At 37.5% G+C, this 23452-nt stretch overlaps 1 protein-coding gene across 6 annotated transcripts in view; it reads left to right on the top strand.

Annotated features, from left to right (window-relative positions):
- The window catches only part of golga2 (golgin A2), a 115365-nt gene that overhangs the window by 17811 nt on the left and 74102 nt on the right, over positions 1-23452 (top strand). For 3 of the 6 annotated variants that reach the window (XM_069885617.1, XM_069885593.1, XM_069885636.1), the window contains 5 exons: positions 14104-14238; positions 14988-15031; positions 15628-15691; positions 16763-16819; positions 19446-19526. In XM_069885617.1, coding sequence (XP_069741718.1) covers positions 14104-14238; positions 14988-15031; positions 15628-15691; positions 16763-16819; positions 19446-19526 — 381 coding nt within the window. The remainder of the gene's footprint in view (positions 1-14103; positions 14239-14987; positions 15032-15627; positions 15692-16762; positions 16820-19445; positions 19527-23452) is intronic. The other 3 variants (XM_069885602.1, XM_069885610.1, XM_069885627.1) reach the window with 3 other exon arrangements.

Genomic DNA, 23452 nt, shown 5'->3' with positions numbered 1-23452 from the left:
AGTTCAGTTTCTTTAACTTCTATTTGTTTGGGAGCTGATTTTATTCTTGCTTGCATTCTTTGTTTTGATCGACTAATGTATTCTGAATATATGAAGATACTAGCATCAAGATGCCATGGATGCTTCATAGATTCAAATGATACCAGACACCATTCAGCATGTCATGTCTGTTCTTTCAAAGAGTTATTGACTTAATGATAAAGTTGATTTGCATGCATTCAGAAAAAAATATTTTTCCTTTGTTTGGTTTAATCCCTGATCTTCATCTGTCTATCCAGGCACCTGGAGGCTAAAAAGGGTCTTTGACCTGTTTTAAGGCTTATTTATAACCAAGTGTCATGTAAATATCTCCTATGTTTCACTCTCCTGATATAAAATTGTAAAATCTTTACCAGCTGTCCCTCCCAAAGTAGTTCTGATTGGGAAGTCGGCAGTACGGAATTTAAACTAGATTCCTTTATGATTAACAACTGTAAAATTATTTTATATCTTTGCATCTTAGTGTCAATATGAAGGATCTGTTTATAGTATCTTATTTAAAATTAGGTGAAAATATTATTGCTCAGCTTTTTAGTACTTGGCAAATTTCATTACTTTTTTTCCAGATATTTTTCCAAGTTAAAAACTATTTATCAGCTTTGCTGTTTAATTTCCTTAGATATTCATTATGATTTGGTTAATGCTATAAATATACAGAATGCTACCAATTATTGGTTGTATACAGGTGCTTCCAAAATCGATCCATTTCTCTGCAGCAACCATACCACACTGTGATGCAGCCGGCCAGGACGCTCTTGATAGAGTTCCTATAGAAGGTTGACATAATGGTGGCATGTCACCTTGCCCACTTCAATCTTCTGAAGAAGTACAGATACTGTTGTGTCTTCCTGACAAGTGAGGAGATGTTGTGTCCATGATAGGTCACTAGTTAAGTGAACTCTAAGGAACTCAGTGCTCTCCATTCTTCCACTACAGAGCTATTGATGTGTAGTGGAGGGTAGCCATTCCTGGTCCTCCTGAAGTCCACGATCATCTCCTTCATCCTGTCCATGTTGAGAATCAGGTTGTTACTCTCACACCATATCACGAGATTTTCTAGCTCTTCTCTGCAGTGCAGCTCATCATTGTTGCTGATGAGACCAATTACTGTTGTGTCACCTGCAAACCTGATAACACTGTTGGAGCTGGATCTGGCAATGCATTTGTGGGTCAGTAGCATGAACAGGAGCAGACTGAACATGCAGCCATGAGGTGCGCCAGTGCTCAGCTTGACAGTACTCTACATTCTGCTACCGATCTGGACAGACTGTGATATTTCTGTTGAGAAGTCCATGATCCAATTATTGAGAGGGGTGTTGAGTCCCAGTGAGGACAGCTTCTCCACCGTCCGCTAGGAAATGTTCATATTAATTGATGAGCTGAAGTCAATGAACAGCAGCCTGGCATATGAGCATCGCTCTCCAGGTGGGCCAGGACATAGTGAAGCGACAAGGCTATAGCATCATCTGTGGGATCGTTTCTTCTATAGGCAAATTGAAATGGGTCCAGCATCTCTGGGAGGTATGCTTTGATGCATTCCATCACCAGATTCTCAAATCATTTCATAATGGTAGAAGTCAGTGCCATAGGATGGTAGTCAATGAGGCCTATTATGGTCACTCTCTTGGGTTCTGGGTTGATGGTGGCTATCTTGAACCCTACAGGGCCAATGGACTTCTATCATGAGGTGTTAAAGATGTCCATGAAGACCTCCATCAATTAGTCTGCACAGTCCTTCAGTACCTGACCTTGTACATTGTCTTCTCCCACCACCTAGTGTGGGTTCACCTTGGATAGGGTTCTCCTCACTTCAGCAACGGCTATGCAGGGGTCACTTCATTAGGAGGACATGGAGCTTTCTTTGGCATCATCCTCCTGTTCTTCTAATCAAACAATACATAGGTGTTCGGTCATTGTCCTTAATTTGCACGGTTGACTTGTGATCCGTTATAGTCTTGACCCCTTGCCACATGTGTCTCTGTCGCTATGTTGCACAGCTGTCTGTAGATCTTCTGTGCGTACCCCAGCCTTTCAGGTTGCATGGGAGAGTTCTGCCCTGGCTGATCTTAGTGCCATCCTACACCCTGTCCTGAAGGCAGCATCGCAAGCTCTGAGAAAGTTCCAGACCTCTGCATCCAACCGTGGTTTCTGGTTCGCTCTGGTTGTGAGGTATTTAATGTCATCCTCAATGCCCTTGCTGATGTAGCCAGTCATTGAGTTCCTATACTCTTCTATTTTTACTTGACTGTTGTAGGTGGCCGCCTCCTTGAAACAGCTCCAGTCCATGGGCTCAAAGCAGTCTTGCAGTGCTACTGTTCCCCTGGCCTTGTCTTGATTTCCCTGTGAACTGACCTAGTTTTCTTTGTCAGTGCCCTGTATGCCAGTGTTAGCAGGACAGATATGTAATCTGAGTAACCAAGGTGCAGCCTGGTGCGCACCAGGGACATTGGTGTACACCTGATCCAGGGGGGTTCTCTCCTCTGGTGATGAAATTGACATGCTGTTGAAACCGTGGTAAGACCATTTTCAGGTTGGCGTGATTGAAGTTGCCAGCAACAACCATGACACTAGCAGGGTGGGAAGTCTGTGCTTCGCCCTTCTAAAACATTAACAGAGATGTATGTTTTTTTTAAATGTGTGACATCTTCACTGAAATTGAAATGCTGGGAATGCACAACAGATTTTTCTCAATATTTTGAGGAAAGATTAAGTTGTGTCACTAACAGGCATTGCAATAATCCTACTTGCTTTTTTTACTAAACAATATATTTATTGTCTGACTTCTCATGTTCTAGGTTCAGAGTGCAGATTCACAACTATCCAGTTTGGAAAGTATTGAAGCAATAACATTTAAGTCGAAGCTTTTTAAATGAATAACTTTGTTTTGGTGCATAAACCATTACAAGTTAAGTAATGGCATGGAAAATGCAAGTTAATTCCTATTTCAGCCTGCCCATCATGACGCAAATTTTAAAACCCAGTCAAGTACTGAAACCACTGTCAATGAAACAATGTGATTGACTAGATAAAGTCCATTATAGCGAATCTGCACAGGGATCCATTTGTATAGAAAGGCAATATGAAACAATCAGTTGAAGTTTGGATTGCACTTAGATGCTGGAGGTGTTGTCCTCAAAAATGTATATACACTTGGAATGCAGTCTAATTGTGAGTATCAAACCAATAGCAGGTTCTTTTTTATACCGTTTAAAAATATATTTCATATTCACATTATAGAATCACACAAAGGATTGAGCTTGGAGAAGGATGAGGAATAGTTGAAGACAATCTGGAAGGCAAAAAAAGAAGAATTTTCACAGTTTTCAAAGTAAAGTTGGTTAGTGCAGGAGGGAGGGTTTGAGAAAGAGTTTTACTGCAAATCATCTGAATAGCTGAGAGTTGCATCATTGATAATAACAAGAACAAGGAGGTGGATGGGAAGAGACGGAAGCTATTTGGACATGAGGATGCTGGACTGCTCTGGTAGAATGAAGCTAAGAGTTGAATGCGGTGGAGAATGTCAAATTCAATGTTAGTGACTGGGCAGATATTATGGGAGATGCCTAGAGGTAATTAAAATATTATTGGCATGGGGAAAGCTAAGATGCAAATGGAATGGAAATGAGCTGCTATATGATGATTGAATGTGACCATTGTTATATTTGCTGGTGTCAACTCAATCTGTAGACTGTACAGTTTATGCACATAATTGGATTTCAAAGAGAAATGATCTTTAATTTCAATTTGACCAGGAACAGATTAAAACACTAGTTTTTGAAGACAAAGCTTGGAGAATTTCCTTATCAGTCTTTATAATTTTGAAAACACAATGCTTTTGCTTGGAGGGAAGAACAAAATAACTTAAAATTGTCACTAAGAAATCAAACAGCAAAGTCCTGAAAAGGGGGAGCATGTGGATTGTCTTATCATGTGGAGTATTTAATTTCAACTTCAGTTTAGAGATACAGCACGATAATAGGCCCTTCTGGCCCACAAACCTGCGCCACTCAAATACAAACCTCCTAACCTGTATGTTTTTAGGTGGAGGGAGGAATCAGGGCATCTGGAGGAAATCCAGCAGAAATGGTCAGAATGTGCAAAGTCTGTGCCAGATTTGAATTGGGTTGCTTCTGCTGTCATGGCATTGTGCTAACCACTACACTAATCGTGCCAGTTGAAGCAAGGTGTAAAAGTGCATATCAGAGGAAGTTAGATGAGCAAAAGAAGATGATGAGAATGAGTATATTTTACAGTATGTAATAGTAAAAATGACATAATTTAGCATTGAGATTTCCTTGATTCTCTGAATGAACTATCTAATTCTTCCCACTTCCTGACTCCTTTCCTGCAGCTCTTCAAATCTTTGTTTTATTTTCAAGTTGATATCAAATTCCCTTTTGTAAATTTCTACCAAGTCTGGTTTTATCATTTTTGCGTGTGAACCATGTGTGATTATAGTCCTTCATTCACACACACACAGCTCCTATGCAGTTGTATTTCTACTATATTTAGAGTTCAAATACCACGAGATTATTTTGGAAAAAACATTTTATACCAAGTCCTGGTGCATTGAAAGCCTAAAGCCTATTACTTCTGTACTTTATTTCCATTAAAAAAAATTTTTTTTACAAGCTATGCAGTATTAGGAATGATGGCAAAATCTGGTTGTTGATGAATCAGAGTACACTAAAACTCTGATCTGGTATCTAATTATTCAAAAGTTTTGAGATAGTTTTGCATCAGACTTGCTCATTATTATTAATAACTAAATGGTTCTATTCCAATTCAGTCCGAGGAAAATAAAGTTGGCCTGGGTATGCAACTAGAGTCAGGACCTTGGGTACATGACCACACTGAATGAAGAAATGATCCTTCCTCTGCTTCACATCAAAAACATCTATCTGATATTGATTTGTGCAATCATTGCGGAGTCAAATATAATTGATGCAAAAAAAATATTGCACTAAACCATACCTCGCATTGATAATCGAAGTTGCCTCATTTTTATACCATTCAGTCCAAGATTGTTCCAATATATTCATGCCCAGATCTGCCTCCCATCTTTCTCTCGACCTATGCATTACAGACTTCTTCCCATCCATTTGCAAGACATAATATATTTGAGTAATAAATTTAGGTATTCTACCCATCCATAATGTATGCTCCAATTGACTCACTCCCGGAGGAGTCATATCATTTCCCCAAGTTTCTCTTAGAAAAGCCCTTAGTTGTAACTAACAAAGAAAAGTGGCCATTTGGAACACCATAAGTTTGTTTCATTTGTTCAAATGACATTAAAACCCCATCTTTGTAACAGTCAGCAATGTAGCAAATCCCTTTCTGTGACCATATATTTAAATTCTATTTCCCATTATCATAGGCAACATCAGATTATTACATAGTGGAGATCTTAAAGACATTCCAGTTTTTCTTCCTATATTGTCATTAATATCTTGCCAGACCTTTATCAAATGAATCAATATAGGGTTTGAGGTCTTTCTCTTAATTAATTTCCAATTCCATTTATAGATGAAATCTTTAGGCAATGTTTCTTCCATCTCATGCAGTGCCATTTTGGTAAATTAGCTTCAAAGAAAAATGCCAAAAATCTCAATTGTGAAACAAGATAATATTTTTTTCTGTAATTTCTGTAAGTCTTGTTCTATTTTTGCCAGCAGAGCGGAGTAATTCAACTTATACAAGTTATTCATGTTGGTATTGAGCATTATTCACAAGTATTTAATCCCTTTGCTTTTCCATTTAAGCATACTATGCACTTTAAAAGATTCGTGGTCATGATTTGTTAATGGTAAAGTTTCACTTTTATCAATATTTATCTTATACCCTGATACTCTTCCATATTTTGTTAAAATTTCTTGCAGTTTTTCCTTTGACCTTTCGGGTTCAGAAATATATCACCATCAGCAAACAAACTAATTTTGTGTTGGACTCTCTCGATCTCAAAGCCTTTAATTTCAGGATCGCCCCTAATCATTTCTGCTAGAGGTTCTATTGCCATAACAATGCTGGAGAGAGGGAGCAGCCTTGCCTTCTCGATCAACTCAACGGGAACATTCCTGATGTTTGGCTATTGGTTATTATTTTTATTTGTGGTTTTTGACATAATCTCCTAATCCAGTTAATAAACCCTCATCCTATACCTAACTTTTCCACTGTTTTAAACAAAAAAAGGTAATTTGAGTCTATCAAATGCCTTTTCAGTGTCTAGTGATACTACTATATTGGGGTCCTTCCTTGATTGAGCTAAATGTATTATGTTAAATAATTTCCCCAGGAAATTTGATGCTTGTCTACCCTTAACAAATCCCACTTGATTTGTATGTATTAATTTAGATAAATACTGTCCCAGCCTGTTCACCAGTGCTTTTACTATTATTTTGTAGCCTGCATTTAAAAGAGATATCGGTCGGTAAGAAGTTTTCAGAGAGTCCAATTCTTTTTTAGCAGGATAGTAATTATTGCCGTTGAAAAGGAATCCGGCAATGTCTTGAGTTTCTACTGCTCGATCTATTACACCCATAAATAAAGGCATTAGTAAATCTTGAAATTCTTATAAAACTCAGCTAGAAATCCATCCTCTTTCTGAGCTTTGTTAGCCTGAAGAGTTCCTAATGCTCTTTCAATTTCCTCCCTAGTAAAATGTAAATGTAATTCCTGTCTGTCCTCATCATTCAAATTTGGAAATTTCTTTATTTCAACCTCGTCTCCTGGCAAGTCACATTTGTACAAATTTTTATAATATTGCATAAATATTTCATTTATCTTTTTCTGATTACACATAACTGTATCATGTTCCTTCTGTGTAGCATTTATAGCTCTCGCTAATTCTTCATCCTTCTGATGCCAGTACTTAATATCTTGATATGTGCCCTTTCTCCTAATTCATAGTATTTCTGATTTGTATTTAATATTGTCTTCTCTACTCTATATGTTTGCAAAGTATTGTGTTGAATTTTCCTATTTTCCATTATTCTATACTTATCCTGTTTCCCCCATTCTCTGATATTCCTTCTCTAATCCCCCTATTTCTTTCCAGCTTATTTATTTCTACATTAAATTTTCTTTTAATCTTTTTTGTAAATGAAATGATTTGTCCTCTTAAGTATGCCTTTAATGTATCCCATATTAAAAAAAACTATTATCTGTCGATTCCAAATGTGTTTCACAAAAAATTCAATCTCCTGTCTTATAAATTGTCTGAAATCTTCCCTTTTTAGCAGCATCGTATTCAATCGGCACCTGTATTTGTTTTCCTGTTTCTCTGATATTTGTATGACTAAAGTTAGCGGCGAATGATCCGAATGTAGCCTGGGTAAATATTCTGTTTTTACTACTCTGTCCTTCAAAGTCGACGATAATAAAAACAAGTCTATTCTAGTTTGTGAATCTTTTTTGAATAAAATGAGTAATTTCTTTCCTTTGGATTTGACTGCCTCTACACATCCATCAAATTTGTCTTTCATATATGAAAGAGTTCACTTAGTTGCCTTAGCCCTTGTAACTGTTTTTGCCGATTTATTGAGAATTGGATCCAAACAAAAATTAGAATCTCCACCAATCAATATATTTTGCCTTCCCTCTGCCACTTTTAGAAACACATCCTTCATAAAGGCCTGGTCATCATAATTTGGGGTGCAGATATTCATCAATGTGCAAGATTCTGAATAAAGTTTGCCATTACATATATACTTACTTGGTCCACGAAAATATTTTCTACGGTAATTGGAAAATTTTTATTAATTAGGATTGCCACTCCCGCTGCTTTTGTATTAAATGATGAAGAAAAGACTTTCCCTCCGACACCCCCCCCCCCCCATAACCGTTTCAGTTTGTGGTGTTCTGGTTTAATGAGATATGTTTCCTGGAGAAACATCACGTCGGCTTTTATCTTATTAAATATGTAAGTATTCTTTTCCTTTTGATTGTACAGTTCAAGCTATTAACATTAAAATTTATAAACTTCAATGTCTTATCCATAGCACCATATTGTAAATTCTGTAGAAATAAATAAATTTGTAAATATTTTCATGATCTGTACCCTCACCCTAAAAATTATACAACCTCCACTCCAACAGTGACATAGACAGGAATTCCCCGAGGCTCACAATTAAAAAGGCCACAAAAGCCTCTGGGATGAGGAAGAAGAAGAACCCCACTCTAAAGCACCATCTTCAAAACTAAATTCCCCTCCTGACACCATTACCCCCAAACCAGAGTTGCACCATACTTTTACCTTCAGTACCTTCTTTCCACTCTCCGAGCTCCTCAAGAAGCATAGATAGGATAAAACTCTGACTTTTCTTAATAAAATTAAGATGAGCACAAAAAAACTTTACTATGTCCATAGAATATCTTATTTCCACCAGTCTTTTCACAGTCAGCCATTCTCGTGACTATCTTCTTTTTCTTGCTCCTCTTTATAGTTGTTGAATAAACTCTTCCATCTCCTCATTCGATTTGAAATAGCTTCTGTTATCTTCAGAGATTTCCACTCTCAATGTCGCTGGGTACAACATCGCGTACTTAAAGTTCTTTTTACAGAGCTTTCTCTTGACAATGTCGAACTCTCTTCCTTTCTGAATTACCGCATTGTTGAAGTCTTGAAAAAACTTGATTTCTGCATTGTCCCACTTTATTGGGAAAAAATAATTCCTTGTATTTTCATAAGGATCATCCCTCTGTCCTTGAAGTTCAGCAATTTCACCAAAGTGGATCGAGGGCAGGCTTCACCCATTCTCCTCTGTCCAAGCGCTCAGTGAGCACGTTCAATTTAGACTCGTTCGCCGAGTTCTTTGGTGCTAAGGACATGAGGAATCCAAGTCTTGAAGAATTTCAGAGCATCTCTGCCTTCTGCACCTTCTCTCAGGGTGACTATACTCACATTGTTCCTCCGACTGAAGTTCTCCATGTGATCCAGTTTGTCTAGAAGAGTTGCTTATCTGTCGCCCATTTTTCGGCTTGCTTTTTCAATTCTTCAATTTGTTTGTCATGTTGCCGAGATCTCTCCCAGTTAAATCGGTAATGACTTCACCCACCTCTTTCACTGAAGTGGTAAGCTCTTTAATTGCAATCTTCACATTTGTGAAACGCTGTCCCAGACTCTGAATTCTTGCAACAGTTTCCAGATCTAGCGTTCATTGGAAAGAAGAGGCATCTCCACTCACGCTGTCCATTGGAGCGACTGGCGAAGCAGAGCTTTTTCCATCGTTGATTTTGGTTTTTTTCTGTGCGATCTTCCAGTTATTCTTTGTCAGTTTTCTTCAGAAGATATATCCACACTTTTTCCAGTCAAAAAAAAAATTCTATCAAAACCACTTTTTGGTTGTTTTTAGGTAACTTTTCTCAGAGTGTGGAGAAACAAGTCTTCTCAGCCATCCAGCATGGCCATGCCCCGTGATTTCCCAATGTTAGCTCTAGTTACCAGTGTGAAAAAATTAATGACCTGAATTTACTTGATTTTAGTATAAAGTCCATTCATATGCTTACCCATGAGTATAATGTAGTGTAATGGATAACCATTCTGTTAAATTTGTTATAATGTGGACAGTGATAGTTACAATGGTAATTCATACACCAGTCTCTCTGTAGTTTTATGATGTTGGCAGGACGACCGGAAACACATTAAATAATATTCAGAGATTATTCAGTATGTTCAAATTTTGGAATAATTTTGCAAGTACTGTAGTAGTCGGACATTAATTTCCTTATCATTTCTAACAGGAGCTTCTTGTCGATACTAAGCTAGCCATCTAATATACTGAACCCAAGTTAATGAAATTGATGTCATTGATTCCATGTAGCAAGAATGAACCTTTTTCTTTGGGGAATAAAAATAAGTAAATAAATCAGTAAAAATTCCAATGAATGTTTTGGCTACAAAGCCTTCTGCTTTAAGTCATTCAGTCTCTGCCAGGTGATAGAAGAGCAATTCCATTACTCCTACCCCAGCTCTTTTCCCCATAATGCTGAAAATTATTTTCTCTCAAATGCTTGTCCGTTGAAAGGTTTTTGTACTATAACAATATTAATATTTGGGGAGAATTTATAAGATTTAGAGTAAGTCACATACATTCACACATTTTAAAACAGATCTTATTTGAAAGACTGAAGAAATACTGAAGATCTCTGGAGAATGTAAGCTCCTTTCACAAGTAGGTGTTAATTGAGCTGATGTCATAAAATGAATGACCATTGTTTGGAGACACGATGGCTAGTGGAAGCTCTTTTCAAGGGCTTTCTAGAAAGCACAGAAAGGTCACTCCTGGATTGTTTACCTAAGATAACAACTTGAGAAGAAGAAAGAACTGTTGTTTGCTGGAGAAGGTGGAGGTTTTGGAAGGCATGAGACACATGCTCTTTTTGGAGTTTCATTTGGAAAAAGAGAGAGAGTTGAGTTAACAGCTCAGTCAGTCAGTCATTGTGTGGGACACTGATAAGTAACTGAAAAGTGAAATCCAGGAAAAACTTTGAAATTGATGAAAGCAAGTTCCAGAGCAGTAGATGGCTGGAAGTGCTATCTGTCTGAAGTTTCTCTTGAAATAGAGGAAGGAACGGAACTCTGTGGTAGCTTGAAGAAAGAGGTTACCATCTGGAAGTCCTTGATGGGGCAAGTTTCATCAGCGAGACCCTGAGGTGACTAGTGGTGGTACTCAGTTGTGGAAATCCTGGAGAAACAAATCTCTCTCTCTGTAAACCCTACAAGAACCTCACTGAGCGGTAAACATTTACCTTTCAAGCACCAAGCCTGGTGAACTTTATACATGTTAAATTCTGTGCATAAAATGGTGATTGCCTGCAACCAGAGAACTTGGAAGAAGGAGAAGTGAGATTGAACTGTGAACCAAAGAACTTTTCTTAAATCCACACACACGTTACATACACATGCACTTAGAATTAGAAGGGGGTAATTTGGGTTAGTATATAGTTAAGTATAAGTATAGAGTTAAGTTAAAGTTTGATTCTGTTTCCATGTTTGAAGTTGATTAAAATTAACTTTTGTTTTGAAAGCCACTTGTCTTGGTGAATGTCTATTACTGCTGGGTTTTGGGGTCCTTTGGGCTCGTAACAGTAGAATCATTAACAAGATGCAAATATTGCTGGCATTGCAATATGTGTTGAGGATAGAGAAGCAGAAGTAGGCCTATTGGCCAATCAACTCTGCTCCACCATTCTAGTCATAAGTTAATCTATCTACCCACTCAGTCCCACTCCCCAGCTTCCCCCCCCCCCATATTCCTTGATGCCCTGTCTCATCAAATACCTGTCAATCACTGCCATAAATACACCCAACAACCTCACTTCCACAGCTGCCTGTGGCAACATTCCACAGACTCTCAAACATCTGACTAAAGAAATTTTTCTGATCTCTGTTTTAGATTGATGCCCTTTTATTCTGAATTTATGCCCTCTTGACCTAGAATGCCCTACCGTGGGAACCACCCCTGCCACAGTTACTCTGTTAGGCCTTTAAGCATTCAAAATGCCTCTGAGGACCCCCTCCATCCTCATCCTTCTGTACTCCAATGAGTACAGTCCAAGAGCTGACAATTGTTCCTTATAAACTAACCCTTTCATTCTGGCATCATTCCAGTAAATCTTCTCTGAACTCACTCCTACGTCAGCATATCTTTTCTCAAATACCAGCGCCGAAAATTCTACACCAGTGGTTCTCAACCTTTTTCTTTCCACTTTATATATTCCCCATGCCTTAGGTGCTCTGTAAGGTATTGCTTAAGGTAGTATGTGGGTGGAAAGGAAAAGTTTGAAAACCACTGTTTTAATCATACTTAATTGACTTGTTATGTGCACGGTTTCATAACTCAAAGGAAATGGGCCAATGACAATTTTTCTCAAGCAAAGTATTTCAGGAACAATTGGGTCTAGAGCAGTGATTCTCAACCTTCCCATCTTAAGCAATCTCTTACTAATCACAGAGTATTGATGGCATAGGGATTACTTAAAGTGGTATGTGAGTGGAAAGAAAAAGGTTGAGAGCCACTGCTCTACACAGTACCCCAAGTGAGGTCTCACCAATGCTTTATAGAGTCTCAACATTATATCCCTGCTCTTGTATGCTATCCCTCTAGAAATTAATATCAACAATGTTACTACTGTTAGAAACAGAATTACCTTTAAAGAAATTGCTCGAGACAAAAATTGAGAACAAAGAACATTTATTATACAACAATGCAAAGTTGGGTGCTTCCCCTTACCCTGGGAATACACACATACACTGGAGCTCACTCAACTTTTATACAGTTTATCTCAGTATAGGAATAACCCCCCCCCCCTTACATTCTTCTGCCTCCTGCTGGAGAGGTTTGGCATTAGGCAATCCTGCCTGCCTACATGCTGTTTCTGTGGACTTGGAGGACCAGGGGGTATCCTGTCGGTGTCCCCATTCACACCTTTCCAACTCTCAGAGCTACAGTCCCTTCATATGCAGAGTTCACTAATCCTGTCTAGGGTTTACTAATTAAATATGCATAACTTGATAAATCTGTGCATGGCTTACTAATTATATATGTAGAACTGGCTAATACTGTCTAAGGTTTTCTAATTATTTATGCAAGCCTTGCTAATTCTATCTGGGGTTTGGAGACCCTTATCTCGTTCAGACTAACTACTTCTATCATCAATTGTCTGTCCTTATCTCCTTCAGTTAGTGAACTTTTGCTGATTCTCTAGGAGATTCTTATCTTACTCAGACAGTGTCAGCTTCCTGCCTTCTAATATCCATGTCTCATGTTGTTTGTACTGGCTTCATTTATTTACTTATGTATCAATTTTATTTTCTTCATTTCTTCATGTTTATATTGCAATATCAGTTTTTCTCATCTCTCACACTACCAACTCATCCCGAAGGTCAACCTTTAGGTTATCCTGCACGAGGACTCCCAAGTCCCTTTGCATTTGGAATTTTGAATTTTCTCTCCATCCAAATAATAGTTTGCCCATCTATTTCTTCCAGCAAAGTGCATGACCAGTCACTTTCCAGCAATATTTACTTATCCTGAATTGAGGGCACAATAGAGGGTCAACCACATTGCTACAGAGCTAGTGCCACATGGAAGCCAAACTGAATAAAGAAAGACTTTCTTTCCCTGAAGGTTATCAGTAAATCAAATGGCCTTTTAATATTTGTATTCCATTAATTAACTACATTTCCACCATCCCTGCTGGAATTGATTTCCAGGCCATAACCCCTCTACATTTACTAAAATAGCTCTTGTACCTTTTGGCAAAACTTTAAATCTGATTTCCTTTGGAAATCATTCTCCATTGGTAATAGCTTCTCTCAATTTACTCTTTCTAAACTAGTCATGATATTGTACACTTCTCTCAAATCTCCTTTCAAGCTTCATTGCTCTTAGTTGGTCAACCAATTTCTATGGTCCAACCCCAGACTGACTATAGCACAGCTCTTCTGCACCCTGCCAGGGTGTGCACATTCTTTTAAAGTGAGGTGATCCCTATTCCAACTGTTCCATTTTGTGGAACTTGCAAGTTGTGATTTCCAACTGGATTGTTTATATTGTTTATATCTAGGGTAAACTACCTATCATTTCATGATCTCTCTGAACCTCTATCTCAGCCCCCAGTCACAACAAATTATTGCCTGTTAATAATTTACCAACTACTGTTTCCTGTGTTAGTTCAGTGGCAGTTTATTGTCAATAATCCAGATTTGGGGTATATTCCTCCACTTTGTATACTGACATGTCCATTTCTGCATTCTCCGGAAGAGACTAAAAAGAGTTTTATTTAAGTAGCAATTCTCTTGAAAACCTGCCTTTTTGATTTACTGATCAAAAATATAGCTTAGTCAAGAATATAGTTTGTAAAGCTTTATCTTGGTGTTTTATCAGTTGCTTGCGAAGCAATAACTTTGAATGATTTAAATTCAAGTCTTAAAATCCTTCACTGTTTGCTCATTAATGACTTGTAATATCTTGTGTCCACCCTACCACATATTAGATAAAGCTGGAGAGGATGATGTGTGAATTTCCTGTTTTTAATAATTGTTTGTTTTATTTTTAACAGGCTTATTTAGAGAATGACATTGATAATCTTGGCAGTGAACAGAAGGTTGACAAAGCTATGGCTACTCACATCAGCGCCTCCAACAGCACCTTGCCAAATGCAACAACTGTAACACCAGATGCAACACTCTCCCAGGTCTGTTTTTTTTTGTGATTATTTTTATATAAATGTGTACACAATTCTTGTGGTTGCAGTTTGTATTGAGTTACTTTAGATTTTAAAAGCACATTCATTGGTCTCTGATTTAACTATTCGGTGAAATTGCATGCAAATTCAAATTTGTATGTAAATTAGTTTGCATGTACAGTATGGACTTGGTGTTTAATAAAACTGACTTTTTGTCTGCCTGTCCCGCATCGGACTTGTCAGCCACAAACGAGCCTGCAGCTGACGTGGACTTTTTACCCCCTCCATAAATCTTCGTCCGCGAAGCCAAGCCAAAGAAAAAGGACAGTATGGACTTGGTGTTTAATAAAACTGACTTTTTTGAAAGACTATAATAAATTCTTCTGCAACAAAATCCTTGGGGCTTTTTCTCAAATTAAGTACAAGATTGGTAGTTGTTTTGTTGCTATGGGGATAATACTTGAGCCACAGAACCAGAATCTTGTTTACACCACGTACTGAGCCCCTTGAGTGCATTTACCTTGTAGATTCAATTAAATCACTGATCTGCTTTTGGCCAAAAGGGGCAGATGAGGAATGAAACCTGGGTGGTTCTTAGTGTATTCACTGGGCAGCTCTGTGAAATAATAGAAATAAAATTAAATTCCCCTTTATTTTTCTCTCACTATCTCCATTTATGTACAGGTAGTTGGGAAAATTATTTTGGCTAAATTAGCTTTTCTTTACACAGCATAAATTTTAATTTTTTTTCTGTGTAGATGTTACATCCAACTGAACATGAAGATGAAAATGAAGAAAACGGGTAGGAGTATCCTTAATTCATGAACGAATCTCTCACTAATGGATGATAATTTTCTTTTTCAATAAAAAAAAGTGGATGTCTGAAAATGTCTGGTTGATTTGGCAAAATCATAGAACAATCAGACCAATTATTGAATTGTAAAGCATTAGATAAGTTAAAGAAGTAAAACACAAAAGTTTGAAGACACCATAATTGAAGTAAAAACACAATGCTGGAGAAATTCAGCAGGTCAAATAGCATATTTATATAGCAAGATAAAGGTGCATAATCAAAGTTTCAAGCCTGGGCCCTTTATCAAGATACTGCACCTTGATGAAGGCCCAAAAAACACCATTGGTTATATATCTTTATCTTGCTATGTAAATACGCTATTTGACCTGCTGAGTTTCTCCAGCATTGTGTGTTCAGTTGAGTAAAGATGCATTAATAGTGGAAGAAGTAATTTAAGTAGACTATCATTAAGGCAATGTAGTTTCTGTCTTTTGCTGTATCTGACCCAGTTTGGTAAAAAAGGACAGTGGTGATGCTGGTCACTGGCAGTAAGAATTAATATTATTGTCAATTTCTACAGACCTTTTTGTTTTATCTCTCTTTAGGGGTGTCTCCTCCACAGAAAGCCTTCGACAATTGTCTGCTCAGTTAAATGGCTTGGTGACTCAGGTGAGGATGTTTCCATGGAGCCAATTTATTTTTTTTTATCAAATCTAATTCTTCTGTTAAAAATGAAATCATATTTTTCCTTCATTATTTTTTATTATTCATTATTCCTACTTTCAAGTTCCTGAGCCAACTGCAAAAAAAGTGATTGGCTGCTGGATTATTTCACATTCCACCTCTGGAATCCAGCCTTTCCATCTCTTAATCTTTTTTGTGTTGATTGCAGAAGCTCTTTCCACCCCCATGCCATGCTATTTATGGTATTCTATTGAATATTCACTTATGTCCCCAGACTGCTGGAAAACATCCCTTCATATCTTCCTGTTCTGTTTTTCTGTCTTGAAATGAAGTAAAGCCCAGTACCTCAAAATATAGAATTAATTACCTTTTGATTAATGCTGTAGATCTCATAATTTAAGATAGCTGTGTGTGGTAACAATCTAGTCTAAATTACAGTTCATAGATTGTTACTGTGAGTCTGAGAAATGTATTTCTTATCAATTATTTATGTAACTTGAGTCAGCACAGAGCTACTCCCCTCCATTCATATTGGTATTTATTATGGAAAAGATGGTTAATTCCTCTCTTGAAAGGTGCATTAAAGTACATTGGTATGTATCAGTTTGTAGTAAGAGTGACCCTTTCTGTGAACTAAAGAAAATAATTGAACCTGTGCAGTGCTCCAGTGAATAACTGTTTAAATAAAAAGCTTAGTATTTTCAAAATGGATAATTGATTTATCTAGTTACTCCAAAATGTTCAATTTTTCATTTCATCATTTGTAGACTTTTGTATAAGTTAATCGTTTTAAATAGCTAAATCTAATGGATAGTTAAACATCCACTTGGATGTTCAGATAAATTTGAGCTTTGCTTGAGTATGCCATCTGATTTTTCTCGAGTGGATTGTCATAATTGGAAATCAGATGAAGCCAAAGCAGCTGTTAACATCTTTCTTGACTCAGATTTGTACAGTATTGCAATTTAAATGTGCAATTTGTTTAGGCTTTTGATGCCCCAGTGAGCATTTAATTTTGTTAAAAAGAGTGAAATTACTTTTTCCTTCACTCTCTAGACTACTTACGTGAATGGTGAAAGTGGAGTTTGTGCAATCAGCTCAAAGGAATTGGAGGTAGGATGATGCAAGTGGATTCTTATATTGAGGATAAAGTGTTAATGCAGGAGAGGAGGTTAAATTTGTAATGCTCTATCCCTTGTTGGCAAGGAATTTCATAGCTGAGGGGCTTTTAACATTTTTTTGTTTTGTAGATTATTTCTGTTCAGAATTTTTAACCTCTGCATGGAACAATTTTGGATGGAAGATAATGAGTTTTTTGTGACTAGAACTTTAGGTAGTTTGGGGTTCTTGACATTTCTTTGACATGGAGTTTTTGAACAGACAACATTTGCTTAAGTATTTGCTGCACAGGCTGAGGTTGTATAATTTAACGGAACAGACTGCTGCTTCTAGTATTCAGCACTCATTAAGTCGAGTTTCAAGGAGGTTTGGGTATGTCATGTAGCTGAGGGTATCTTGGGGCACTGGAAAATTGTGAGTATCTTGGGGCAATGAACTTAAGGAGCTATTAGTCTGTGAGAGAGTGTAGATTTTTCAGTCTTGTTTGCTTCAAAGGATTAAATTACAGAGAATGATGATGCATCCTAGGGATTGTATTCTTTGAAATTTGTAAGTGGTTGATCAAGACTTTTAAGATATTAAACAAATAACATCAGGTTGATGGAGAGAAACTAGTTTCATCAAATATGGAGTCTAGGTCCAGGGTCAGAATTTAAAAGACTAAAATGGATGTGAATTTACGAAACCCTTGAAGTGAGTGAAAATTTGGAGCTCTCATCTCCAAGAAGCAAATCATAAAATGTTGATTGTTAATGTTGGATTTAAATTTACTAGTCTTTTTTTAACTAGATGTATGAGGAAAGTCTAGTAAAAGGTGACAGATCACCCATTGGACATATTGAATGGTTGAACTGTCAGGATAGGCTAAATAGCATACTCCTATGTTGCCACTTGTGCATAGGCATGAGCTGTGTGATCTCGTCAATGAGCCGGTAGGTTCCTCTTATATATTCTTTTTGTGCATCATTTTATTTATGTTCTAGTTTTTTTTTTTGTTATTCCTACTGAAGCAATGCACTTCTGACAATTTGTACCAATTGCTCGCTATTATTCATGGACATATGATAATTCACAGAACATTTGATCTCAATCTACAACAATTGTCCTAATTTTAAGTCCTTTTTCTGCTGGCATCCCAGTTAATTGACCATGCAGTGTCCCGGATAAAGAAGTAATTTTTGCTTTTTCCACTGGGTCACTTCTAATCGGGACACAAACTGCTTTCCCACTGACCACAAGTCATGCCTGGGGGTAAGAGAGTCTATCTTCAACAATAGTCCAGGGATACAACTTGTCCTTTTTTTTCCACTGGTTTAATCAGCATGCTGGCATCAGCTGATATCAGGGAAGTAAGTAGGGGTTAAGGCCGTCAATCCCCGGTGTGACTTTATGTCATTTGGTTGCTGATTGTTTCCCTTTTCCACTGGACCCTTAATCCGTAAATTGACTGTCAATTCCTGGGACGATGTTCCCATGACAAAGGGGGCTTGAGACTTTAGTTGCACCAACCATGCTGTTGCTATTTTTTGTCTTCATTGCAGATATTGTTCCTGCAGCATTGAAAATTGCTCACTTTTCTCAGTGATTGAAAGTATCTGGACTGTTGTATAATTTTTAGTGAATGTGTTTGCAGATAGATAAAGTGATCTCATACCATTGTGGCTTGTTGCTAATGTAAAAGTAAATGAAACTGGATCTTGTCCATCAATATTAAAGCATGCACCACAAAATGTTTGCAATGCTTGTTTTGCATCAGGTACCTTTGTGACATTGAACATTTATGGCCACTCATATTGTTGCACTTCTGAGAACTAAAAGTTCTTTATTGAATTGTTCTGTTCAGATAATAAAGATTTTGGTTTAAAAAAAATACATTGCATATTCTCAATTTTTTTGTTAGTTTTGAAGCAGGGGTTCTTGTCTTGCTTCAGGGATCCGAAATCCTGTTTATGTATTTGTGAAGAGTTTAGATGATTAATTTTACTCAAAAATTGGCTCCTTTGATTACGCATATCCCCTTCAAATTTGTTAGATCTGTCACCTATCTTTTTTTTTATTCATTCAACTTATTGATGCTGATAATTTCTACAAATATTGTCTATTGTTTCACTTTACCACATCTGTTTCCTTTCCAACCCTCAGAACAAAATCAACATATTTTGGGTTGAGAGGGTGCTGAAAAGCTTCTCTATTCGGTCAACCTTTATTTGAGAAATAATCTGTTCAATTCAAATAAATCTAATTTGAAACCCAGTTGTATTTTGTGTTTTTTTTACAAAATGGCTTGATTTGTGCCGGCAGATGCATCAGATCATTTTTAGACAAAAGAGTGATTAATTAAGTGGAAATGTCAGAATTAAAATAAATAACAGCAAGCTTGTGATCTTCTTGAACAGATAGCAACAGAGTTTGATGAAATTAAAAATCCTGAGTTCATGTTCAATTGTAAAAACTTTTGACTGCAGTACATTGTCAAAAAATTCCATGGATGGACTGATGCAGTTTCATTTGCTTTTTAAGCATGCGCTGGTAGAAACCAACAATAACTTCAATTTTATTAATTTATCTTTTCATTTTTTGTTCCTCCACTCTCTCTCTCTGAATCTGCATGTGCACACAGACTCGAAACCAAGAGCTGACTGTAGCCCTTGACTCCAGCAATTTATCAAATAAAGAATTGTGTGCAAAGATAGAGGAATTGGTAAGGGAATGTAGAGTTTGTCGTAGCTGCATATGGATAATATCTAGGTACTTTTGTGCTTTTCTGCTTCTTGAAACAGCATGATTTAAAAACAAGTTGATCAGTTAGCATCAAACTAAATTTGTCAAGGCTGGAAAGCAGAGTTTAATTTGCATTATAAATATTTGCATTTTCTTCATTCTCTACATGGTATTAAGAGAGACATAAGATGGGAATTTGAATCATAATATACTATATATTTTCTGTCAGTATTTTGTCAAAAGTGTCATGCCACCAGGATTTCATTTGGATGAATTACCTCTTTTGAAATTGCTTGGTTTATCATCTGCAGTGCATGAAATATATCTGTTTTAATTTCATCTTTTTTGTTCCTTTCATCTTTTCATCCACAACCCTCACCTTGCATTTCCATTTCCATTTTTCGTTTCTGTTTTTTTTAATATTATATGCTGTGCAAAGTCAAAAATGTCAAAGAAATTGTTTGGAAACATTTTTTTTTTAAAACTCATCGGATTCTGAAATGTGCTGCAATGGAATAGCATGTTGCAACCTGTTACACACCAGTCACTGAACCACCTGCCTTTTTTCCAGATTTTTGAATAAACTTTAAGTTAGAATTTTTGGGAAGGTTTTGAAACAAAGTACATCTTTTCAAAGCCAATACCTACGCTGAAAAGGTGCATTCATATATTTGTAATCATGGTTAAAATGTGAGTTAGCATTGCAAAATAGAGGCTTTGGATCGGTTCAAAGCTTAATTCTAAAATGCTAAATGAGAGGCCATTACTACGCTAATGAAAAACAAATCCCTCTCAACTGCGTGCATTCGTGCACGCAGTCATGATATGCATTTTCTCTTCAGTGCTATCCAAACAGCTCTGGTCTGTTCTGTTGGGAGCCAAAATGGAGGTGAACTTGTGAAGGAAAGAGGTAGTTAATATCAATTTGCAGGATCACTTAAAGAACTTGTAAGCATCATTGCCCTTGATTCCACTCCACAACGTCCACCCAACAACCACTCTGAAACACAAGAAGTGTTCCACAAACTAAATACCAAGTGAAAGATAATCAAGTCTCAGGAACAGAAGGTACCACCTGCTGATGTTATACAACTTGAACTTCATTCAGACATTCGTGCCCTTATCTTCCAGAACTGTGATAAAGGATATGTAAGGATTAATCATGACCATGTGCAAGAAACATGACAAACCCAATGTACCAATTGGTCTGCCATAGAAAATGTCTCCAAGGTCTTTCTGCCTCCTTCCCATGGTTAAAAAGCTACTGCACAAGTCACAGTGTGGATTCCATTCAATCTACTGGTACAATGGATGTGATTTTCACCACATTAGATGCAAGAGGAATGCAGGGAGCTGCATCAATCGCCATACATGCCCACTTTTTACTTCACAAAGCACCCTTTTAAAATTTGGCTGCTTCTGGAACTTCGTCTCCATCTCATATTTACTTCCTGCTGATCCTCCTTTGTGCATCTAAGATGTGGACTAACTACAGTAGTCACCTTTAAGCATTGGAAGGATCCCATAAATTTTCTCTCTGTAAAATCTTCAAAATCCACTGGTAGGATAGTGTCTTCTCTCAGGCCAATATCTCTAGGATTAGACCCCTAATTGCACCTTGTTCGCGTGTCAAGTGGCACGCACTGAAAATTGACACATTACCTGAGCCCTATCATGCCTAGAGATTACCAGGAAACTATTCGAGGATGTTTTTAAAAGCCCATGACAATTCAAAATGAAGATGTGGCAATTGAGAACCTCCAGTCCAATTGTTGAGTACACACTGAAGCTCAGAGTATATAGTAGAAGAAATTAGGTATCTTTGAAATGACCTATTTGCTCATCTCACTCAATACCTTCTTCTGTAGTCATGGCAAAGTCTTTGTGTTCCATATTGACCACCTTGGAACCCATAGAACTGAATCCTTGATCTTGAGAGACGACACAAGAAAAATATATAAATTATTTCCAGGATATATGTTTTTCCAAATGCTGTAGCGTTGGGCTATACCAGCAGCTGCTCAGAATGAATTGGCTGTGGAGCAAAGGGCTATACCATGTCAATCATGACATTTGGCTTTCTTAACATCTGATCCCTGTTCAAACTGTAAAATCTCTATTTGTATGACTTGATATAATGTTCAACCCGCTTGACAAGACTCAGCAGAACAGTTTCATTGCAGAATTGGATCTAGAACAAATCTTTGCCATATTGGACTCTATTCCTTAAATGAATCATGTTTCCATTTTAAGACTGTTGCTGCTTTTATTTGCAGCTATTAATTTGCACTTGAACAGTCTTCAAATGTACAGACAAAGCACATTTGTTATGTGTATTTGTTTAAACCTTAAGTTGCCAGATGGAGTCACAGCTGTGACAAGGATGTCAAATGTCAGCACTGTTCCTATAATTTGCTATCAGTATACTTTTAAATTTGAGCTCCAAACTCGTTTTCAATACGTTCTACACCAAATTAAGAAAGCACCTAATTCCAGTGTGGCCTCAGCTCTAGTTCGTCAATAAAGACTGATGTTAGTTTGGGTTGATGTTTTCTTTTCCATTTCCCTTCCCCTTCAATCAGAAAAAAGTGTTTTATGCTCCCCCTTGACATGGTGATGCATTACCTGGGGTTGTCTGAGTAAGGCGTCAAGTGGAATGGTGGCATATTCCTGGGAATGGTAACTACAGTCCCATGGCAATGCTGGGGTCATTAACCAATGATCAAAGAATATAGTTGTGTTTTAAAAAATTATATATATATTTTTTGGGAGGGGGTGTGTGCAGGAGAAATGATCATCTTGAAACTTGGAAATGTGCTGGAAGGCCAGAGAGGTGATCTGAAAGTTTGATGTTTATGATCAAATTACACTGAAGGAGCCAGTGAAACTGAAAAGGCATGTCATTTCACAGTCACCATTACAGTATCTGCTACAAAATTAAACTGCACCTGCTTTTGCACAATTTCCAAAGCTTGTTTTAAAGGATGTGTCTTTGCAAACTGCAGAAAATGCTTGAGCAGAGGTCATTGAGCTTTCCCTGTCTCAGATGCTCAGTGAGTTTTGAGTGGTGTCATATCAGCAAGTGGTTAAACTTGACCCATGGGTAGGTGCACGCCCTATATTTTTATGTCATCCTTCGCTTTTGTACCCAGAGAGAAAAATGTGCATTTTTAGTTTCTGCCTTTCTTAAGATGTCTTATAAGCTCTTGGTTTTGAGGTTTTGTGTAGGACATTTGACAATGCATTTCAATATTCTTTTATTGTCATGTAATAAAACAGAAAATGTAATATTACACAAAACTTTCTTTAATCTGCTGTAAGACAGATAAAGAGTTGCCATTAATATTGCCCAGCACCCTTAAAGTGGGAGAAAGAACCAAAAGAGAGACCCTTCAGAGTCCCTGAGTAGCTATGGTTTTGCCTCCAGCACTTCTGCAGCCATACACACCCCTTGGCAACCTGAGCTTCAGATCCAAACCTCCATTACGATAAGGAAGTCTTTAGGAACCCTTTTTGCCCTCAGCACCCTCTTGAATCCCAATTCTGATAGTTGTTTTCCATGAGCCAGTCCCCAGCAGCCTGCAGCCTGTGTGAGTTCTTCAGCCTGTGTGAGTTCTTCAGCCTGTGTGAGTTCTTCAGCCTGTGTGAGTTCTTCAGCCTGTGTGAGTTCTTCAGCCTGTGTGAGTTCTTCAGCCTGTGTGAGTTCTTCAGCCTGTGTGAGTTCTTCAGCCTGTGTGAGTTCTTCAGCCACTGAGCCCCTTGTTGCTCTGCTGCCATGGTCACCATTCTGTAGGGTCATATTCTATGCTTCTCATTCTGAATGTTTGGGGGGGGGAAGGGGGGCTGTTTCTGGTGCCTGCATTGGTCTACTGCTGCCCCCAGAGTGTGGATTCTCGAGGCTGTTGC

Source organism: Narcine bancroftii, chromosome 1, assembly GCF_036971445.1.
Source record: "Narcine bancroftii isolate sNarBan1 chromosome 1, sNarBan1.hap1, whole genome shotgun sequence".
Taxonomy (NCBI): Eukaryota; Metazoa; Chordata; class Chondrichthyes; order Torpediniformes; family Narcinidae; genus Narcine; species Narcine bancroftii.
Note: the sequence above shows the minus strand (reverse complement) of the source record. Positions and strands in the feature narration are given on the sequence as shown.